The sequence below is a fragment of the Lepus europaeus genome, chromosome 19 (genome assembly GCF_033115175.1).
Source record: "Lepus europaeus isolate LE1 chromosome 19, mLepTim1.pri, whole genome shotgun sequence".
In the NCBI taxonomy this organism is placed as follows: Eukaryota; Metazoa; Chordata; class Mammalia; order Lagomorpha; family Leporidae; genus Lepus; species Lepus europaeus.
Genome location: NC_084845.1, coordinates 8,126,690 through 8,148,204, shown reverse-complemented (window position 1 = coordinate 8,148,204; position 21,515 = coordinate 8,126,690). Strand labels below are relative to the sequence as shown.

Genomic DNA, 21,515 nt, shown 5'->3' with positions numbered 1-21,515 from the left:
TTGGGAAAAGAGCGAGGGGCGCCAGCCGGGGACGACCACACACCGGCTGGCCCACCGTCCACTGCCGTCGGTCTGCGCGGAATCGGAGCTGTCGGTTGCGTTGCTCCGGCGGGGGGCGCCAGGACAGATGCCAGCATCGCCTCTTGCGCCTGCCAGGGGTCTCTCTGGGGTCTGCTAGGCCTTTGAGTGGCTCTTGGTGCCCTGTGTGCATGGCGCCCCCTCCCGGCAGGGGCCCCCTCTCCAGGGAGGACGCCTGTGGCTGAACTTGGGGCTCACCAGGATGGAGCCCCCTTCAAGTCCCTGACCTCGATCACTTCCTGTCAGTCCCTCAAGAGATGTCTTCTGTCCTGCGGTTAGGACAAGGACGTCTTTGGGGCAGGGGCAGCCAAGCGGGATTTGAACCCAACGACAATATGGGATGCAGGCCTCGCAAGTGGTGTCTTAACCAAACCCTGCTAGAAATGTCCATTACAAAGCAGCCCAGCCAGTGTCCCCCGCAGAGGAAGCACACCCCGATCATCGCATATGGCATCTGGTGTTGACATGTCGCACCGAGCCCCACAGACGCACACATTTGCTGTCGATTCAACCTCAAAAGCGAAGGGGTGCGTCCCCGCCCGCTGAGAGGGGGCTTCGTGCAGGTTCCAGTGCCAGCCCAGCTCCGACGTGATCGCGGCTGCAGGGGGGACCTCAGAGCAGGAGCCCCACCCGGCCACAAGCAGCCACAGGAGGCATCGGTGCCGAAAAACACCTCGGCTTAGGCTTGGCCTACCCAGCAGTGGATACACACACGCACACACCCACACATGCATGCTCCATACACAGGCGGGTTCACACATGCAGGGACACACATGCACTCATAGCCTCACACACTCCAACTCACATTCATTTGCACTCAACACATTCACACCCACACACATGCTCACATACATGCAGAGTCTGGAGCTGCAGGCACCCGCCTCTTGGGCCCCCATCTCCCTGGCCCTGGTCGTCCCTGTGCTCCTTACATGTTGGGGTACCTCAGGGCACCGCTCCATCCCATCCACACACCAAACACCTGCTCATACCTGTGCCCCCGCGTCGCGCACCTGGCAAGTCCTGAATCTCTCAAGACCCGGTCTCCCAGGTGTCCCCCGACATGTCCCCTCTGCACCCCCCCGTCACACAGGCACCTCCTCAGCATGCACTGCCCCCCCCCGAACCGTCTCCTGATCCCACCTGGTTTCCCACCCCAGGAGAGCCCTCCCTCCCTGAGCTGGACCTCCAAGCTGCACACCGGCTCCAGGCTCAGGAGCACCACACCTGCTGCCTCTTTAAAAGTTATACTGTTGAGAGGCAGACACGGACACAGCTGCTACCCACTGGTGCCCTAAGTGCCTGCAATGGCCAGGATGAAGCTGGGAGCCAGGAGCTCGGTCCAGGTCTCCATCAGTGGCAGGCACTCAAGTACTTGAGCCACACCTGCTACCCGCCAGGACGCTAGGGTGAGGAGACAGGGACAGGGATTGAACCAAGAACTCTGCCACAGGACATTCTAACCACGCCAGACGCCGCCCCCCTGCCCCTGGCTTCACGCTGAGTTCAGCCAATGGGCAGTGCAGGGGACTGGCGGGTGGGAGGCGGAGGCCGGGCTGATGGCACCTGCTCATCTTCCAAGCCAGACGCAGCAACTGCGCCCTCTGCTGCGGCCCGGGGGTACTGCACCTTCCTCGGCCCCCTCGCCCGGGCCCACCCAACCCCGCAGCCCCTCTCCCGCCACCCCCTGCTCACCCCGCCCCCCTCAGCCCTGCTCTCCCTGGGCTCCTGGGAGGCTCGTGCGGAAATGCACTGGCCGGCAGCAGCCTTTGCGCCCCTCCCCTACTTAGATCTCCTCCAACCTCCCTTCGCGCTCAGAATAAATTCTCTAGGCTCCGATACTGACGGCTTCAAGTTCTCGCGGCTCGCCGGCCCCCACGCACTCCACACTGCGTTCTTGCTACCCGCGTGCAGGGCCGCACGGGACCAGGCCGCGCCCCTCCCCTGGCGCACACGCCGCCTCTCATCCCGAGTCCGACAAAGTTCCCGCTTCGCTTAGGAAACCCCGGCGACCCGAGCTGCCTGGAGCAAGCGAGCGCTCCCCGGACGCCCGGGAGGAGCCGTGAATGCGGGCCCGGCCGCTGCACACGCCCGGCGGCCTGGCTGAGGCCCGGGGGCTGCGCGTTCTTGGCTCGTGCACCTCCTGGGCTGGTTGGCGGGGGCGCGGCTCGCGCGGGCTCCGCACTGGAGGGAGGCGAGGCTGGCGGAGAGGGCGCGGCCCTCCGAGCGGCTGCGAGCTGCACACCCCGGGTCCGTCGCCCGCTCGCCGACCGCGGCGGCCTCGAGCCCGCTCTTCTGAACTGCACCTTCCCACGGGCAGACTGCGTTCCAGGCAGAACTGTTTTATGGCAACTTTTACAGAGATCACAGAACCCGTGACCGATGCGGATGAGCTGGCGGAGGGGGCGGTGGCGGGGCTGGGGTGCGGGGTCGATGCACACAGGGCGACAGGATGCAGGTCATGGGGTGGCAGGCTCATCCCGGGGTCCCGAGGAGCGGGCAGCACTCCCCACACCCCAGGTGTCCTTTGGGCGGGAAACATGGACGGTAAGAAAGTGCAGGTGGCCTACCCCGAGACGGCCTCCCCAGTTAAAAACGCCCACCCGGACCCGCAGCCGAGGCCCCTCCCGCCCCCCACCCGCCCCCCACCCGGCAGCGATGTGGCAGCATTTGCTGGCTTATAGCACTGGTCCTCTGGGACCCTCGGGCTCCTCTTCGAGGGTCCTGCCCGGGTTGGCTGGCACTGAGGGCAAAGAGAACCTTCTAGATTGTCGGGGGCAGAGCGGCCGGACGCGCCTGTCTGCCCCTACTCGCACGGCTGAGGGAGTCTGCTGCCTGTCCCCCACCCCGTCCCCAAGGCATGCACCCCACGCCCCTCCCCCCAGCACGCTATGTACACACGCAGGCCCCTCCCTCCACCCTCCACGGCGTGGCTGGGCCCCAGAGGTAGTGGGGGCGCTGGAATGTCAGAAGTCGCGGTTCGCCTCCCGCGGGGGCCCCTCCGCGCCCCACGCCCACCTGCCGCCTCCCGCGGGGGCCCTGGGGCTCCGGCCGTGCACCTGCAGCGCGGGGGGGGGGGGCGCTCGGGAAGCTGGGTGGGGACGCCCCGCCCCGCCCCCTGCTGCTCCCCCGGGGCGGGGCGGAGCTCCCTGAGGGGCGGGGCCGCCGCTAGAAGCCCCGGATGTGGCAGTAGGCCTCGAGGCTGGCGAAGACGATGTAGAGCAGCCAGAGCCCCAGGAAGAGCGCGGCGGTGGCCAGCTTGGGCCCGCGCGGGCCGCCCAGCTCGCCGCCGATGTGCGGCCGGCGCCGGTACAGCAGCACGCCGATGCCCACGAAGGCGAAGACGGTGAAGAGCGTGACGGAGAAGGCCAGCGTGCCCGTGCGCACCTCGAACGGCCGGCCCTGCACCGCCCAGTACACGGCGGCCACCGACCAGGCCACGCCCAGGCCCAGGAACACGTTCACGGCGTTGGAGCCCGTCACGTTGCCGATGGACGCGTCGGCGCACTGGTCCTGCAGCGCCGCCACCTTGCTGGCGAACGTGTCTGCGGGCAGAGACGGCGTCGGTCCCGGCCCCCGCCCGCCCTGCGGCCCCGCCCCGCCCCGCCCCGGCCGGCGCGCTCACCGGGGATGGAGGTGCCCAGGGCCACGAAGACCACGGCGTTGACCGAGTCCTTGAGGCCCACGGTGCAGCCGAAGTGCGAGGCCAGGTCGCCGATGAGCGCCGTGAGCAGCCCGATGACCAGGATGCACACGCCGAAGCAGGCCCAGCCGTGGCAGTACTCGGTGGGCGGCACGCAGGCGAACAGCACCTTCCAGAAGACCGTCAGGAAGTGCATCACGTAGTCGAAGCACGAGGGCAGCCGCTCCTCGCGGCTCCCGTCCTCCTCCTCCTCCTCGTCCCCTGTGGGCACACGAGCCGCTGGGCACGGCTGCGCAGAGCCGCCGCCCCGACCCCCGCGGCCGGAAGCAGCCCATGCCCCAGAATTCCGTGGGGCTGGGCGCGGCCACAGCGGCTCATCTCCCAGAACCCCGCGAGGCTGGGCGTGGCCGGAAGCAGCCCATCTCCCAGAACCCCACGGAACTGGGCATGGCCGGAAGCAGCCCATGCCCCAGAATTCCATGGGGGACTGGGCGTGGCCGGAAGCAGCCCATCTCCCAGAATTCCGTTGGGGGCTGGGCGTGGCCACAAGGAGCCCATCTCCCAGAACCCCACGGTGCTGGGCGTGGCCAGAAGCAGCCCATGCCCCGGCCCCAGAATTCCGTGGGGCTGGGCGTGGCCACAGCGGCTCATCTCCCAGAACCCCGCGGGGCTGGGCGTGGCAGGAAGCAATCCATCTCCCAGAACCCCACGGAACTGGGCGTGGCCATGCCTGTGGGGCTGGAAGCGCCACTCTCCCAGAATCTCGGACCTGGGCGTGGCCACGCCTGCGGCCGGAAGCAGTCCATCTCCCAGAACCCCACGGAGCTGGGCGTGGCCGGAAGCAGCCAGTCTTCAGACCCCCGTGGAACTGGTCGCTAGGCGCGTGCACGGCCCAGGGACAGATATTTACTTTCCCCAAATGCCTGTGGACCCAGCTAAAAATACCCAGCCTCCCAGGATCCGCGGCTGCTGGGCACTGGCCCGTGCTTAGCCAAAAATAACCCCTTTCCCAGAGGCCTGTAGGGCCACGCGACTGCGGCTAACAGGAGGCTCCTTTCCCGGCATCCCTCGCGCCGCGCAGGGCCTCAGCGGAATGGCCGTCTCCCGGCCTCCTGGCCGGCCAGGCCTGGCGAGACCTCGCGGCCCCTGGGTCCCCGGTGGGCGCCTGCGCCCAAGCTCCCCCGGGGCGGTCCCACCCTTGCGTGGCGCCCCCTGGTGTGGCCCGATCGGCCCCGCAGCGGCTTTGTGAATGGACAGGCCGGGGCTGGTCAGCAGCGGGGGGCGCCCTACGGAACCCCGCCCGCCGCCCGCCGCCCCTTCCCGGCTCCCTCGCGGGCTAGAGGAGGAAATGCCCGACTGCAGGCCAGCGCGCTGCAGCCAGAGCCAGGGTCTCGCTGCGACCTCCCAGGCTGCTCGCGGGGTCCCTGCTTTGTGTTTCTTCCCGCGTGGAATGTGGACTTGGCCGCCGGAGGGGCAGCAGCCGTGTCGCAACCGTGAGAAGGGGGGACATCAGGAGGACCGAGCCCCGGCACAGCCCACTGTGAACTCAGTACTTCGTGTTCCCTGAGAGCAAATCCCGTGATGGGGGATTCCGTCAAGGCCGACGGCCCCGAGGCAGCGAGCCCCCCCCCGCCCCCGCTCCCTGCTGCTCCGCCAAGAGCCGCTGGGAACCAGAAGAGTCCAGGGGCATCTGGGGGACCCGCCCCACCGTCCTCCCTCCCCAACCCCCCGTGGCTCCCGTGTGAGGATTCAGCTCGGACGTCTCCTCCAGGAAGCCCTCCCTGACTGCAGAGTGCTTCAGGCACCGGACGTGGCTCTCCCTGGGGTTACAGCCCAAGCCCTGCCCACTCTGGGTTGAGAGTCTCTCTGCCCCTACTGGATGTGAGCTCCAGGAGGCCAAGCCCAGGAACCGGCCTGGGTTCTTTCCAGACACAGCGCCTGGGCCCTCCCTGGAGAGAACCCGGAACCGTGTAAGGCCCGGAGGTGCTGGCTCCCCGCGGGGCTCGGTCTCCCTGCTCGGTATCACAAAGGCCCGCTGTCATTGTGCCTCTGGCCACAAGGGGGCAGCGCGGGCCCGTCCGAGGGCCGAGGCAGGTGGGGACCGCTCGGGAGCGCGCCAGGTGCCCTGGTGACCGTCTCCACGGCAACGCAGCTCCACGGCGGCACCTGTGCCCTAAGCGCCCGGGGTCGCCGCGAGGAAGCCCAGGCCGCAGAGCGCAGCCCCCTGCCCGGTGTCCCCGGTGTCCCCGCGGCCTCCTGCTCCCTGCGCCCTGGCCGCGCCCGTCTCACCGGCTCCCGTGGGTGGCTCTGTGTGTCTGTCTCCTCGTCGCGTCTGCTGTCTTCCCGCTGCCCGCCGGGGCCTCCGTGTCTCCCTCGGAGCCCCCCGCCCCCCCACCCCGGCTCGGGTCCTCCCTCCTCCCACCCCCTCCCCCCTCCACTTACCTGCGCTCACCGTCACTGCCTCTAAGAACTGCTCCCTCCACGAGTGCGTGCCAATCACCAAGGCCAAGTTCGTCTTCTTGATGAGCTTATCCACCGTGTTCTGGGGACCAGAGGGCGGGGACCTGGGGTCACTGGCTGTGGCGGCCCCCGGGCAGCTCCATGGGGGGCACTGGGCCGGGGGGGGGGGCCGCACCCCACGTTCAGGGGTCCTCAACCTCCCATCCCCGGGAGAGACGGTCGCTGTCCGCAGTGCTGAAGGGGCCTCCCGGCTCTTGGGACCCCCTCCGGGGAAACCCCGCCCCGCCCCGGGCCGGAAGTGACCTTGAAGTCGTAGGACTCCTCGATGATGACCTCTAGCCGGCAGTTCTCCCCGAGCACGGGCTTGCCCATCTCCGCGATCCTCCGCGCCTCCTCCTCCTCAGCCGACAGCTTCCTGTCCCCATCCCCTGCGGCACGAGGGTGGGAGCTGAGGCTCCCACAGGGCGCCCCTCACCGGGCCTGCGATGCCCTCACTGCCAAGACCGCCTCGCCTCCTCCTCCAGGAAGCCCCCCTGGTGGCCCTTCCCAGTCCTGTCTGGATCCACCTCCAGGGCTGGTCTGGGGAGTTTAGCTGGTGTGGTGTGTGTGTGTGTGTGTGTGTCTGGGGGCCCTATGGTGGGGGCCGTGTGACCCTGGGCAGTGCCTTAGCTGCTCTGAGCCTTGATTTTTGTTTCTGTAAAATGGGCACAGTAGCAGTCCCTACATCTCACAGGGCGACTGGGAGGGTGAGATGAGTTAATTAAGTGCTTAGAATAGTGTCTGGCACACAACGAATGTTCAGGAGGTGTTATCTCCTGTTTTATTATCGGCAGCACCATCGCCGCCAGCGCCCTCGCGGGAGGAGGCCTGGGCTCCTGGAAGCATCCTGGAGGGTGTCGCAGGTGGTGGGGGACGCCTGGTGTCGGCTCCAAGTTTGGTTCACGCCCGCCTCCATCCCGGCTCTGAGCTCCTCTCTCTCCCCAAAGCACTCTGCCCTTCCCCTGCAATCCCAGTGCCAACCCGGATTCCAGCTGGGGCCGCAAACGTAATCCTGTGGCCACCGACCCCACATCCCACCCCACAACTCCGGATCTGACCCCAACGCAACCAGCCCCAGCCAGATCCCGCATCCACGCTAGTCCTCCACTGACCCCGAACCTCGGCCCCCATCCCCAGCTCGCCGTCATCACTAACGAAGCGCTTGACCACGCAGCAGAACCGCCTGTGCCTTTACTGGAACCTGCTTCCCTTCCTCGTCGGGCAAACAGCTGGACTACATTTCCCAGCCTTCCCCGCAGCTGGGCGTGACCACGTGACTGCGCTATGACCAATAGACTGTGGGCAGAGGTGATGGACAGGCCGGGCCCAGGAAGACCGCCCAATGCGCGGGGCCCGCTCGCCGGCGGGAAGCAGAGGCGGGCTCAGCGAGGCCGCAGCAGGAGTGGCCTCAGACAACTTTTGCGGAGCGGAAAAGGACGTGGATTGTGTGGCGCGGCCGGGGTTTGCGGGCCTGTTACAGGTCCATCAGAACCCCCGACGCCAGCCTCGGGTGCCCCACTCGCTCCGACCCCGGCTCTAACCCAAGGCCCTGACCTCCAGCCTCACCTTCGTCCTACGTGCGAGCCCACTTCTAATCTGGTTCACCCTGACGACCACGAGCCTGGGGCACAGCGTCCCAAACCCCAAGGCCGCTCCCCCAGTCCTAATGAACCCCACATCTGATTCCTGCTGACCCCACCACAAATGGAGATCTCAGTCTGCGACCCCTCGGCCCCTGGCCTTGACCTTCCAGCTCCTAACCGTGACCCCCAACTCACGCTGGCCACGTCTGCCGTTACAACTCCAGGCTCTCAGACCCAAGCAAGAAGCTCTGAGCCCCGCCCCCCACGCCCCCTCCCAGGGCTCCCGCCCCCTCCTCAAAGCCCGAGGGGCCTCCACTCACCTTGATTGAGCAGCAGAGCTGGGGAGAGACAGACAGGGAGACAGTGAGACCACTCCCCGCAGAGCCCAGCCCCGGGCTCCTCCCCTCTCCCAGGGTCCCCCGCCCGGGGTGGGGGGGTCCTCACCTGAAATCCCTCGCTTCAGCCACTGGGGCTGGCCCAGCTCGATGAAGAAGTTGTCCTTTTTCTCATACTCCTCGTCATCCACGATCTTCACCTGGAGCGTCTTCCTGGGGGGGAGGGCAAGACACCCAGCATAAGCCCCCTGCCCGGCGTCGCCCCTCGCCCGTGGCCAGCCAGTTCCCCGCCCGCATCCACTGCCCCGGGCCCCGTGAGCTCGCTCCATCCTCCCCAACGCAAACCTGTGCAGGCATCTCGCAGGTGACACAAGCTCTGCGAGACCCTCCCCCATCTGAGACCCTCCCCCAGCCTCCAGCACCCCCCAACCCGGCCTAGCACAGGCACCGCCGCCTAAGCACTCCTCGCTTCAGCGTGGCTCCCATCTCGCCCCGCACAAAGTCCCCAGGCGACCCGAGGTCCTCGTTGCCTCTGAGGCTGGGCTGGCTCCTGCCTCAGGGCCTTTGCACTGGCTGTCACTCTCTCCCCTGGCTCCTCCCTCACTTCCTGTTCAAGCTTCACCCGCGGGAAGCCCCTTGCCCTGCTTCTGTAATATGGAAACCCGTCAGTGCTCCCACCCCAGCACACCCAGCCCCCCTCCCCTACTCTGCTTTCCTGTCTCCATTCCGCCTTCCAGCAGTTTCCGGACTAGTTATTTATTGCTTGTCCTCTGCCTCCCCACTGCTAGGCTGCACCAGGCAAGTTCATTTCCATTATGTGCCTTTCCCTGACAGCCCTCCATAAATATTTTGTTAACAGAAATCCTTCAGTCCAGAACCCCCCCCCCAGCTTCCTGCCTCGCCCTGACCACATTCATCAGTTCATCAACTGCTAATTGATCTTCCTCAGCACCCGTTTCCATGGTAACCTGGGGGGCGGCAAGAACTGTCCCCTTCGGGCACGCAACCCACCCTGCTCCATCGCAAAACGAACCACAACCCCGGACTGCCTCCACGCAGGACCCACGTAGTCCCCCAGGGCCTGGCCCAGCACCCAGAAACACTGACACCACCCAGCCCACGCAGGCACCCGGACGGGAGCACAGCCAGTCACGCCGCCCACACCCACGCGCCATTGCACCCGCAGCCATTCCCATGCAGTGGCAAACTCACACGGACCACATGGCTGCCTGTTAGCGCACCACCCCCGCCGCAGCACCCACCTGCAGACCCAGCCTCCTTCCCTCTGCTATCTCCCAGCTCTGTGTCCCCGTCTCTCTCTCAGTCTCGCCCCTTCTCTCTGCATTTATGTTTTTTAAAGAATAATTTTAAATGCATTTATTTTCATTTATTTGCAAGGAGGAGAGAAAGAACTTCCATCTGCAGTTCACTCTCCCACACCCCCTCAATGGCTGGGGCTGGGAGGCCAAAGTGGAGAGCCAGGAGCTCCATCTGTCTCCTGAGTGAGTGGCAGGTCCCTAGGGTGCCAGGGAGCAGGAAGCTGGAGACGGGAGCCAGAGCCGGGTGCAGAACCCAGGCTACTCCCAGGGGGGGTGCGGGCGCCTTAACCTCTACACCAACGCCCATCCCATTTGTTCTTCTGCCCCCATCTCTGTGGCTTGCAGATTGTCATTCCCAGAGACTCCAAGTAGCAGCCGACCACAGATGCCCCCGAACACACAACAGGCACAGCACACAGCGCCACCCGGGTGAGGACAGGCACACAGACGGTCATGTGGGGACGCACGCCCACCTCCCCCCTCCTGGCTTCAGGATATTTTCAGTTTCCTGTGGGTAGAAAAAAATGGCCCCTCCCAGCCTCCCACCCCCCACTTTGGACTTGGAGCTGTCCGTGGTGCTGAAACGTCAGGTGAATGGCGGGGGGGGGGTGGTTCGCCTGAGACCAAGCCTCCAGTTGGCAGCACCGTGACACGCTGACCTGGTGACACACACTTCGCCGCCGCGCATGGTCTCGCAGACACGCTGCCATCCACTGACGCGGCGACACGCTCAACCGGTGCCCTGGCAAGCACGCGTTCACAGCGCCAGGACGAGGTGGAACTGGACTCGCAGGGGACAGCAAGAGAGGCTGGAGCTAGATGAGGGCGGGACTTCCCAGACCACAGTCTTCCTCCTCCGTTCTCGCCTGGAGGCCTCCGAGCCCTGACCGGTCCCTCTGTCACCCACCTCTGCCCTTCCCCCGCCCGCGGGAGGCGTCAGGAGGCTCCGTCCTCCACGCCGGTCTCCCCAGCCTTCTGCCCTTCCACCCCCGTTCCCCGTCGTCTCTGCCGCTCTGCTATCTCTCTCCCAGTTCCTGTCCCTCCGTCTCTGTCCTGCTTTCTTCCAGCCACGCCCAGGCCTCCCCCACCCCACCCATAGCGCCTCTAAATTAGCGCCTGCCCCTCGCGGAGAGGATGTGTTTCCCCAAAGGCTAATTAATCTCCTGTTCTTTGTTTCCCGAAGCCACAGCTGGAAGCCTGCGCGGGGGCGGGGGACAGAGGGTGTCCCAGCCTGGGGAAGCCGTGAGGGGAGGAGACGGCCCTGAAGCTGCAGCAGCAGGAGGGAAGCGAGCTAGATTCCAGGAGGGACCGGGGCTGGAGGAAGACCAGGCTCTCCACCTCCTGGGTGTGAGCGATGGGCGTGGGATAGTTCCCAGCCCAATTTCCCAGAGCTGGGGACAGAGCCCGGGCCTGACAAAGACACCACCCAGGGAGAGGGCCCAGGGAACGGGGTAGGGGGGCGAGAGAGGCAGGGGTGCAGAGACGGGGCAGGGGCGGCGGGAAGCGGAGATTCCCAAGGCAGAGGCCCGAGGCCGGGAGGAGGGGCGGCAGCAGCAGCGGGGCCCGGCGGGGAGGCGCGTGGGCGGCGGGAGCGGGAGGCGCGCGTGGGCGGCGGGCGCGCTGAGGGGGAGGGGGAGCCGCCGCAGCCGCGCGGGCCGGCCAGGGGAGACCGAGGATGGGCGCGAGGGCAGTCGGGGCCCATGTCCGTCTGCACGCGTCTGTGCGTCCTGCCCTCCGCCCCCAGCCCGACCCCGGCCCTTGTGTTCCCCGGGGGGCCCACCGCCTCTTCCCGCAGCCTCACGAACGCCTCCCAGGGCTCCCGCTGCCTCCTCCTCCTTCTCCTCCCTCCTCACCCCCCTCCTCCTCCTCGCACAAGCAGGGCCTGTCCCCTCTCTGGCCCCCAGTCTCCTACCCTCCCCCACGTCCCCTGGGCAGCCCCTCGGGCCGCTCCACCGCCACCAGCTACCAGTTAAGGCCCCAAACTCTTCCTAGGGCTCCTATCCCTCCTTTTCAGGTACCTTTTTCCCGGTCCCGCCCATCCCCTGGGCTCTGCCACGCCTCCATCCCAGGCACGGCCCCTCAGGGCCCCGCCCACTCCGCAAGCCCAACTCCATTGCTCTGGCAGGGTCCGCCGGGCCCCACCCTCTTCTACCCCGCCCCCTTCCCCAGGCACGGTTTACTCTGGCCCCGCCCCCCAAGGCTCCGCCCTGACCTCGACCCCGTCCCCTACCCAGCCCCTATCTCCGTTCCCCAGGCCCCGCCCACTTCCAAGGTATATTCTGCCCTGGCCCCACCCGCCGCCAAGGCCCCGCCCACTCTCCCAGCCAAGCTCCATTTCTCATACACCATCTGCCCTGGCCTCGCCCACTCTTAAAGCTCCGCTCTTAGGCCGGCGCCGCGGCTCACTAGGCTAATCCTCCGCCTTGCGGCGCCGGCACACCGGGTTCTAGTCCTGGTCGGGGCACCGGATTCTGTCCCGGTTGCCCCTCTTCCAGGCCAGCTCTCTGCTGTGGCCAGGGAGTGCAGTGGATGATGGCCCAAGTGCTTGGGTCCTGCACCCCATGGGAGACCAGGAGAAGCACCTGGCTCCTGGCTTCAGATCAGCGCAGGGCGCCGGCCGCAGCGCGCCAACCGCGGCGGCCATTGGAGGGTGAACCAACGGCAAAAGGAAGACCTTTCTCTCTGTCTCTCTCTCACTGTTCACTCTGCCTGTCAAAAAAAAAAAAAAACTAAAAAAAAAAAAAAAGCTCCACTCCTTCTCCAATCATGCCCCATTTCTGTCTGCTCAGGCCCCGCCTCTTACAAGGCCCCACCTTCTCCCAGCCAAGATTCATTTCTCAAGCCCCGCCCACTCCCAGGGCTCCTCCCCCTTAGCTAAGCTCCATCTCTTGCACCATTGGCTCTGGCCCCTGCCCCTACAGGCCCTACCCCCTTCTCAGGCACCATCGGCCCTGGCCCCGCCCATTCTCAAAGCTCCGCCCCCCAATTCTGAGGCAGGTCTGCTCAAGCCCCGCCCTCTCCCAGGGCTCCGCCCCCTCTTAGCTAAGCTCCATCTTCGGCACCATTGACTCTGGCCTCGCCCACTGTCAAATTCCGCCCCTTCTCCAATCATGCCCCATTTCTCAGGCAAGGTCTGCTCAGGCCCGCCCCCTTCCAAGGCCCCACCCCTTCTCCCAGCCAAGCTCCATTTCTCAGGCACCATCTGCCCTGGCCTCAACCGCTCTCAAAGCCCCGCCCCTTCTCCAATCGTGCCCCAACCATCAAGCCCCGCCCCTCCAAGGGCCCCGCCCCTTCTCCAATCATGCCCCAACCATCAAGCCCCTCCCCTCCCAGGGCCCCGCCCCTTCTCCAATCATGCCCCAACCATCAAGCCCCGCCCCTCCCAGGGCTCCGCCCCTTCTCCAATCATGCCCCAACCATCAAGCCCCGCCCCTCCCAGGGCCCCGCCCCTTCTCCAAGCAAGCCTCAATTCTCCAGCCCCGCCCCTCCCAGCTGCGCTCCCTCTCCGGGCGCCCTCGGCCCCGGCCCTCCCGCCAGCCCTATCCCGGGGGTCGGCCCCGCCGCGGCCGTCGGTCGGGCGCGCTCACATGGTCTCGTCGTCGCCGAACTCGAGCTCTCCGCACGCGTCCTCGTAGTGCACGCCGCCGCCGCGCGCCGTGCCGTCCACCGTGCGGTAGGGGAGGCGCACGGTGCCGCGCGCGCCCGAGCTGCGCACGACGCGCACGTCCACGGTGCCCATGCACTCGCTCACGTGCAGCAGGCGGTCCTGGAAGGAGAAGATGCCCGCGTGGTCGTCGTCCAGGATGGTGACGGTGGCCAGCAGCGGCGCCACCAGCCGCCCCTTGGGCCGCCCGCCGCCGTCGGGCTCGAACATGCCCTGCGCGTCGCCCACGCGCAGGTTCAGCAGGCGCACGAAGAAGTGCTCGTCCTCCTCGAAGATGTCGTCGTCGATGATGCCGATGCGCAGCTCCTTCTGCGTCTCGCCCGGCTTGAACACCAGCGTGCCCTCACTGCGGCGGGAGCGGGGAGAGCGGGTCAGGCCGGCGCTGCCCGGAGGAGGCGCCGCCGCGGGGAGGGGGGCGATGACGTCACCGCGGGCTGGGCGGGGGCACCAGGCAGTGAGGCGGGGGCCGGGTAGGGGGGATGAGTGGGCTCCTCCTAGCAGGGCAGCAGCCGGTCCCTGAGCCGCCCCCCTGCCGGCACCACCGCGCACGGGCAGGGCTCGTGGGCGTGGCTTGGTTCACTGCCGTTGCTCGCCCCTTCCTAACCAAGGCTCCCTGGCTCCTGCATCCCAGGGAGAGAGGGACCCCTGGTGCTGGCCAACAGCTGGGCTGACCCGCCCCAGCCCCGCAGCAGGCGTGGCACCCATTCCGCAGCCCACCTGCTTGTCTGTAAAACGGGCCCCCTAACAGCACCCACCCTCTACGGGCACCGTGGTGAGTGGGCGCACTGGAAGCACCCAGCATGTTAGCTGGTGACGTCACCAGGTTGGCGGAGAGATGGAATTCAAGGAGAGTTGGTGCAAACCTTTTCCGGAAGCCCGTGCAGTCTTTGTGAAGGCGCATTTCCGTGAATTCCTCACAGGGGAACCTTGGAAGTCGCAGGGCGCTAACGGATGGCCAACTGCGGGGGTTTTAGCACCAGCGTTTCCAGGCCACTGCACCGTAGGTGTAGCGCCATCACTCGCGGGGGGGCAGCGGAACCGGGCGTCACCAGCTCAGGCTAGCGAGTGGACGCCACATGCCTCCTGGGGGGACTCCGGCCTGAGTGCGCACGGTGCAAAACCCCGTCACCTCCCTCAGTGGCCAGGCCACGAAAGCCACAGAAGGCTGAGAGCGAGCGAGGGCCACGCTGGGGATGCTAGGGAGCCAGGACAGCCGGCGCGTGGTGTGCGTGGTGCGCGGGCTGCGGGAAGCAGGGACGGCTCACCCTGCGAGATGTCACCCGGTCTGCTGAGGCATGCGACCCGCCCTGCAGCCATGGGGCTGTGGCTCAGGCCAGCCTGCCCCGTTGTTAGTCCACACCACCAAGCGGGAGTGAGGGTGAACAGGACCCCCCTCCCCCACTGCCACCATGAGCAGCACTGGCGGGCAGGGGGGAGTTGCTGCTCCTCTGTGGCTGCTAAACTGCTCTCGGGCAGTGCACAACCTCCACAACTGTACGTGGCAGCTCTGCCTGCCTAGACCGACGAGGTAGGTGAGTGCCTGGGGAGCAAGGCTGAGGGCTGAGCTTGGACTGGGACCCAGTCTTAGGCTTACACGGCCTTGATAGGCAGTGCCAAGCCTTGAGTGTCAACGGTCTCTGGACCACGTGACGACAGAGATCTGATCCATCTTGTTCACCCTCCAAAATAAAAGGCTCTGCTGCACAGCAGGTACCGGGCAGGAGCTGCGTGTGGGTCTGCTAGAATGGTAAGGAGAGACCGAGGCACCGAGACGCAGCAGTAGAAAGGCCGGCTCGCTGTGCAGGAACCAAAGCCCCGGGCACATTCTGGCCCTCGTCTCGCTCTCCCTGCTTTATTCTCCTGCACGGTGCTCATCACCACTTCCTGCTTTAGAAGCTGTGGTGCAGCAGGTGCAGCCGCGCCTGCAATGCCGACACCCCAGATCAGAGAGTCGGTTCGAGTCCCGGCTGCTCCGCTCACATCCGGCTTCGCACCTGGGAAAGCCCAAGAACTTGGGCCCTTGCACACACACGTGGGAGACCCAGAAAGAGTTGCTGGCTCCTGGCTCCAGCCTGGCGCAGGGCTGCCTTTTGGGGAGTGAAATCAACAGGTGGAAGATCTCTCTCTCTCGCTCTCTTGCTCTCTCGCTCTGTCACTCTGCCTTTCAAATAAACAAGTGGCCTAAAATAATAAAACATGTAGCAGTTTTGATCCTTTTTGCAACTTTGAGAGCAGGGGATACAGCAGGCACTCAATAACCACTGTCTGGAGGCATACAGCAGGTGCTCAGTAACCACCATTCCTCCAGTACTGGCGGCAGCGGTGGTGGTGGTGGTGGTGGTGGTGGTGGGTGATTCCCCAGGGAGCAGTGCACGTCCCAGCACCACAGTAATTAAACCTGTGTGGCATCAGCACAGAGCCGCAGGCGGAGGGCGCAAGAGAGCAGCACAGAGGCTGGAAGCTTGTCTGTCTCCTTCATCCTGGGCCTCGGGTGCTTGGGCCAGTGCCTGGCACAGGGGCTGTCCCCCAGCGAGCACAGGGCCAAGCTGTTGTAATGAAAAGGCGGGGTTCTGAAGCTGAGCTGAGACGCTACGGCTGTTGGAGGAAACCCTTCAGTGGCTGGCTGCGCCTGCCCTGGCTGTCCACCCGGACACACCTCCAGCCCTGCTGCGGGCACAGGGCACTGAGCTCTTCCTAAGGCCAGGGCGGCCTGGACCACCAGGTGACAGAGCACACACTGAAGCTGCAGCAGCTAGGACGGTATCGTTGGTTCTTCTTCTTCTTCTTTTTTTTTTTTAAAGATTAATTTATTTGAAAGGCAGAGTCAGAGAGAGAGAAAGAAAGAGAGGTCTTCCATCTGCTGGTTCACTCCCCAGTTGGCCGCAACAGCCAGAGCTGCGCCGATCCGAAGTCAGGAGCCAGGAGCTTCTTCCAAGTCTCCCACACGGGCGCAGGGGCCCAGGGACTTGGGCCATCTTCTACTGCTTTCCCAGGCCATAGCAGAGAGTTGGATAGCAAGTGGAGCAGCCAGGACTCGAACCAGCACCCAAATGGGATGCTGGATGCAGGTGGTGGCTTTACCTGCTACGCCACAGCGCCGGCCCCAACAGCATAGTTTGGACACAAGCAAGCAACAGCATGAGCAAATCTGGTATACAGTGGGTGCTCAATAGATATTCTTAATATGAGTATGTGGGTGGTGGAAGTTATTGGTGATGAGAAATACAGTAAAACTAGTAATTAAAAAAGCATGGGTGGGCACCCTGCATTGTGGGGCACTGGAGTAAGCCAGCATCCTGTGGGCACAGGTTTGCCTCCCGGCTGCTCCACTTCCGATCCAGCTCCCTGCTTATGGGCTGGGAAGGCAGCAGCAGATGGCCCAAGTGCTTGGGCCCCTGCACCCGCGTGGGAGACCTGGATGGAGTTCCAGGCTCCTGGCTTCTGTCTGACCCAGCCCTGGTCACTGTGGTCATTTGGGGAGTGAACCAGGGGATGGATGACCTCTCTCTCCCTCCCCCTCTCTCTCTGACTCTGCTTTTCAAATAAACAAACCTCAAAACTCAAACTCAAACACCAGCCCAGCCTGGCTCTGGAGGAAGGCTACAGGGGAGAAGTGGAGAGGCGCAGCGCGGTGCTGCTCACCAGCGGGGACCGGGTCTGCAATCAGGGCCGGGCCGGGCTCTGGGGCAAGACCCGGGACCGAATCCTGCCTGTGGGAGGGGCGGCAGGGGCGGTGGCCCGCACCCGGCCCTCCGCAGGGGCGCGCCGGGCGCCTGGACGCGGGCACCCACCTGTACTCGTAGTCGGAGCCCGCCTTGGCCGAGCCGTCCTCCGTGCGGTAGTCCACGTAGAAGGTGCTGTTGCCCTCGCCGCCCTGGCACGCCACGGACAGCAGCACCGAGCCACAGTTCTCCAGGCAGTGGTAGAGGCTGGGCTCGAAGAAGATGCGGCTGGCGCCGTCGTCCTCGTCCTCGGCCGCGCCCTCGGCCGGCGCCGCCCTGCGCGAGGCGTCGGCCGCGTGGCGCCGCAGCACGTTGCCCGCGCCGGTCATCAGCCGCGTGGCCTGGATGCGGTAGAAGGCGCGGCTCTTCTGCTGGTGCAGCAGCGCGTAGTAGTTGGCGATGCCCACCAGCTGCTCCAGCTCCTTGTCCGGGTGCTTCTGCTTCAGGTCCTTGAGGATCTGGATGACCTCGCGGCGGCTGGCGTCCAGCTCCCGCGCCTCGGCCGGGCCCGCGCCCGCGCCGCCCAGCTCGCCCGGCGCCTCGGCGCCCACGAACGTGCCGTCCAGCTCGATGCTCTTGGGCGGGTCGCCCTCGGCGCCGATGATGATGCCGCTGCGCGGGTCGGTGCGGTAGCGCTTGTACACGTACTTGTAGAAGAGCAGCCGCTTGTCGGCCATCCAGGCGAACACCACGCACACCGGGAAGAAGACCAGGGTCAGCAGCGCCTCCCACACCTGCGGGCGGTGCGCGTCAGCACGGCCGCGCCGCCAGGGGGCGCCCGCCCGCCCCGCGGGCCCCTCCCGTCTTGGCCCCTCGCGTGGTTCTCTGGGGCATCTCTGCGTCTCCCCGTCCCTCCCTCTCTCCCCGTCCGCCCATCCGTCCTATCATCTGCCACTCATCACCTGCCCACTGCATTAATCGTCTGTCGCCCTCCCACCGATTTTCTGTCCTCCTGTCGCTTGTCTCTTCTCATCCACACACCCACCAGCGTGCCCGTCCATCCATCCACCCATCCGTCTATCCAACTGCCCACCTGCCCATCCTTCTGTCCATCCACATATCCACCCGCCTGCCTGCCTGTCCACCCACCCACCCACCCATCCATCCACCCGCCTGCCTGTCCATCCACCTGCCTGCTGTATGGGCCTCTCCTTTCCCCATCTCTTCATCCCTTTGGTCCCTTTGGTTTTGTGTCCATCTCTGCCTCTCCCCATCACTGTGTGTGTCTGTCTCCTGATTGGCTCATTCTGTCATTTTAAAATCTTTCTTGTTGCCTCAGTTTCCCTATCTCTGTGACTTTGCTTTTGGTAGACACCCATCTCTCTCTCTCTCTCCTAAGGTTCTTATCTACTTATTTTTGACAGGTGGCAAGACAGAGACAGAGATGAGCGAGACCTCCCATCTGCTGGTTCACTTCCCGAATGCTCCTGACAGCCGAGGCTGGGTCAGGCTGAAGCCAGGAGCCCAGGCCAGGTCTGGGGGGTGGGGAGGCGGGCCCAAGCACTTGGGCCACCCTGCTGCCTCCTGGAGTCTGTGTTTGGGAGCAGAGCCCAGACGGGAATTCCGGCACTCTGATCCCCAACACGGCGTCTCAACAGGCGCATCGACCGATCTCCCCAACACCTGCCCGGTGGAAAGTCTTTCAGTCACAGACCCCCAGCCTCACCCCGTACGCCGAGACACAGCAGTTCCGGGCCCACAGCCTGGCTGGGATGCCCCGCCCCAGGCCCTGGTCATTGCTCACTGACGGCTCATAGGCCGCCAGCCCCGGCCCCAACGAGACAGGTTTGTGAACAGCGGCACAGGCTGCACCGTGGGTGGCTGCCAGGTCTCTGGGGGAGCTGGAACCCCTGCGGTGGGGCTGGGCGCTCCAGGGCTGCGCCTGGCTGCCATCATCATCAGGGAGGGGACTCCTGGGACAGCCCCTCCCGGCCCAGAGCCGCCTGGCCTCCCTGGCCTCACAGTGTGCCACTGCTGGTCCTGTCCTGCAACCTGTTTGCGGCCCCTGGGACCCAGGCCTTGGCGGCGTCTCCTGCCCGCTGCACTAGTCCTGTGTGGCCTGCACCAGCACCGCGCCTTCTGGCCCACAGGGTCTCTAAGCCATGTCTTTCTCCCAGACCGAGCCTGCTCCAGCAGTCACACTGGAGTTCCAGACTGTTCTGGAAATTTCTCTGTACAGTTTGGAATCTGTATGGCTCTGACGTTTTGGGAGGCCAATGGTGCTGGCCAGGTCACAGTCCTGTTCCGTGATGACTCCTGTGTTCCACGCGTGGACACCGAGGCACAGACAAGGCAAGCAGCTCGCCCAAGGCCACGCCGCGAAGGAGTAGAAGTGGGATCTGAACCCAGGCCCCTGGCTCGAGGGGCCCGTGAAGAAGCCCCCGAGGGAGAAGACCTCCCTCCTGCCACCCGAGCATTCCCCAGGGGCTGAGTGAGGGCAGGAGACAACGCCTGTTACGACGAAGGATCGCTGGATACGGAGCTCAAGAACCCCTGGCCAGGTCCGACTCCCTGGAAAGCGAGTGCCCAGAGAGGGTCTGTGCTCTGTGGTCACACAGCAACGGAGAGAACAGCAGAGGCAGCCAGCTCCTGCCCTGCCCACACTGCCCCTGCCTTTGCCTCATGCATCCCATAATGGGCTCCAGTGAGTGACTCCTGGAGAGGACCCCCGACCAGGCGCCTTCTCTCCCCCAGAGCAGTGGGGTCTCACGCCCTCCTCTGCTCTGATGCCTCCCCCCCGCCCCCCCTCCCCCACGATGCAGCATTCTGCACTTTTCCCTGTGGCTGCCAGGAAACTTGCACTAGTCCGGGGTCAGCCACTCCCGGTCTCATCGCTGCCTTCCCTGTCTCCCCTCTCCTGGCTGGGGCTTCTCGCCCCTTGGTTCTGCTGTCAGGTCACCTGCCTCATCTCTACCTTTGCCACCAGCTGGCGAAACCCGACAGTGGGGCGGGCAGTGAGTGAGCCCAGGGCCGCCGTGGATAAATTATTCCTGTGTGTGAACGCGCGAGGGCCTGCCCACTGATAAATTATGCAAATGTAGGCGGGAGGCATGGAATCGTGGGGGAATGAATTATGCAAATGTTGGGCAGGAGGCACGGAATCGTGAGGGAATAAATTATGCAAATGTTGAGCGGCTGGGAGAAGCAACGCAGGGCAGCCCCTGGGCTCACGCTTGTGCCGTGTCGGGCTACGGGGGAGCGTAAGTTACACTGAAGCCGCGTAAACCATCCCAACACCAGAAACCAGCCATGAATAATGGATGGGTTACGCAGACCGCGGGAGCGTATCTGGCAACAGATGCGGAGCCAAGTTCTGTAGATACGGGCACGTGGCTACGCGAGCCCTCGGATGAATGACGCACAGCAGGCCGAGCTGCCCCCACCCGTGAGCACAGGCTGGAAGATGTGAGTGTGTTGTGCAGGGGGTGGGGGGCCAGCTCGCTGCAGAGTGGGAAGGAACAGGTGCACATACCTGGCCCCGCGTCACACAGATCAGACAGTTCCCGAGGGACAGTTTATGGGAGCCTGAGACACAGCTCTATAACACCAGCAGGACTCCAGGCCTGCCTCGCCCACTCTGGCTCAATCTCCTTGTGCAGTGTGTGACCCAGGCAACTGTACCTGGTGGCCTCCTCTGGATGTAAGCAAGCAAGCAACTCAGCAAGGACCTGGATCTGCACTGCCTGCTAACAGCCACGCCCTCTGGATTCCGCAGACATGCACGTGCCTGGAGGGAGTGTGTGTGTGTGTGTGTGTGCGGGGCGGGGGGCGGTCCCAGCTCACCTGGACCACCCCCGGCGAGAAGACGGCGAGGATGAGGTACAGCCAGACGTAGGCGAAGATGCTCCAGGAGGCTGTGACGAAGAAGACGCGCAGGTGCTTGATCTTGCGGCTCTCGCCGGCCGGGATGACGTAGATGCACACGGCGATGACCACGAACATGTTGAAGGCAGCGCTGCCCACGATGGTGCCGGGGCCCAGCTCGCCCGCCTGGAAATTGTGCCCGCACACCTCGATGACGGAGAGCAGGATCTCGGGCGCCGAGGAGCCCAGGGCCATGAGCGTCAGGTTGGACACGGTCTCGTTCCAGATGCGTACGGTGCCCACGCTGGTTTCGCCGTTGGCCTTGGTGATGGTGATCTCCTTCTCCTTGGATGTGATGACCTCGATGGATGCCATGAAGCGGTCGGCGATGATGGACACGCCCAGGAACATGTAGACCATGGCTACGAAGTAGACCACAGCCCGAGCCGCCTTGTCGCCCAGCGACGGGTCGTCGGGCTCCCACACGGGCAGCAGCACCCCCGGCTGGCAGCGGTTGGAGCCTTGGCAGCCCTCGGAGCTGCTGTCGCTGTCATTGGCTGGTGGAGGCGGCAGGGAGGGTGTGGGGGTGGCAGCCCCCCAGCATGGGGGGGCCCCCAGGAGGAGCGCGACCCCCACCAGGGCCAGGGGAGCCATGGGGGGTGGTAGGGTCCTGTGGGGGTGGAGGGGGAGATCTGGGTGAGGAAACCAAAAGTCAAGGCTTAGTGGGGGTGGGGGAGCTGGGCTGGGGGGAGCTGAGGACAAATCCAGGGAGGATGGGCAGGGCAGGAGGGAGACGGAGCCCCGGGGACAAAGAGGAGGACACAGACAGACAGAGGGCCCCCACCTGGGCCAAGCGCTGCGGGGACTGGCC

At 65.3% G+C, this 21,515-nt stretch overlaps 1 protein-coding gene across 2 annotated transcripts; it reads right to left on the bottom strand.

The window, feature by feature from the left end:
• Nucleotides 1-3,243: 3,243 nt before the first annotated feature.
• On the bottom strand, nt 3,244-21,298 carry SLC8A2 (solute carrier family 8 member A2). 2 transcript variants are annotated; one of them, XM_062176518.1, is made up of 9 exons: nt 20,624-21,298; nt 16,910-17,574; nt 13,042-13,464; nt 8,245-8,348; nt 8,121-8,138; nt 6,482-6,606; nt 6,161-6,260; nt 3,701-3,979; nt 3,244-3,620 (listed from the first exon to the last, which is right to left on the bottom strand). In XM_062176518.1, exons 1-9 carry the CDS (start codon nt 21,296-21,298, stop codon nt 3,244-3,246), a joined length of 2,766 nt encoding a protein of 921 aa, XP_062032502.1. The 2 variants fall into 2 exon arrangements, with proteins under 2 accessions (XP_062032502.1, XP_062032503.1); XM_062176519.1 differs by lacking the exon at nt 8,121-8,138.
• Nucleotides 21,299-21,515: the final 217 nt, after the last annotated feature.

Bases quoted from the DNA above. Each gene is read 5' to 3' on its own strand.
- SLC8A2 (XM_062176518.1), bottom strand. From the start codon at position 21,298: ATGGCTCCCCTGGCCCTGGTGGGGGTCGCGCTCCTCCTGGGGGCCCCC. The intron at 13,465-16,909 runs GTGGGTGCCCGC...CTCCCGCCGCAG, and splicing joins GGCTCCGACTACGAGTACAG to TGAGGGCACGCTGGTGTTCA. The intron at 3,621-3,700 runs GTGAGCGCGCCG...CTCTGCCCGCAG, and splicing joins CCTGGGCACCTCCATCCCCG to ACACGTTCGCCAGCAAGGTG.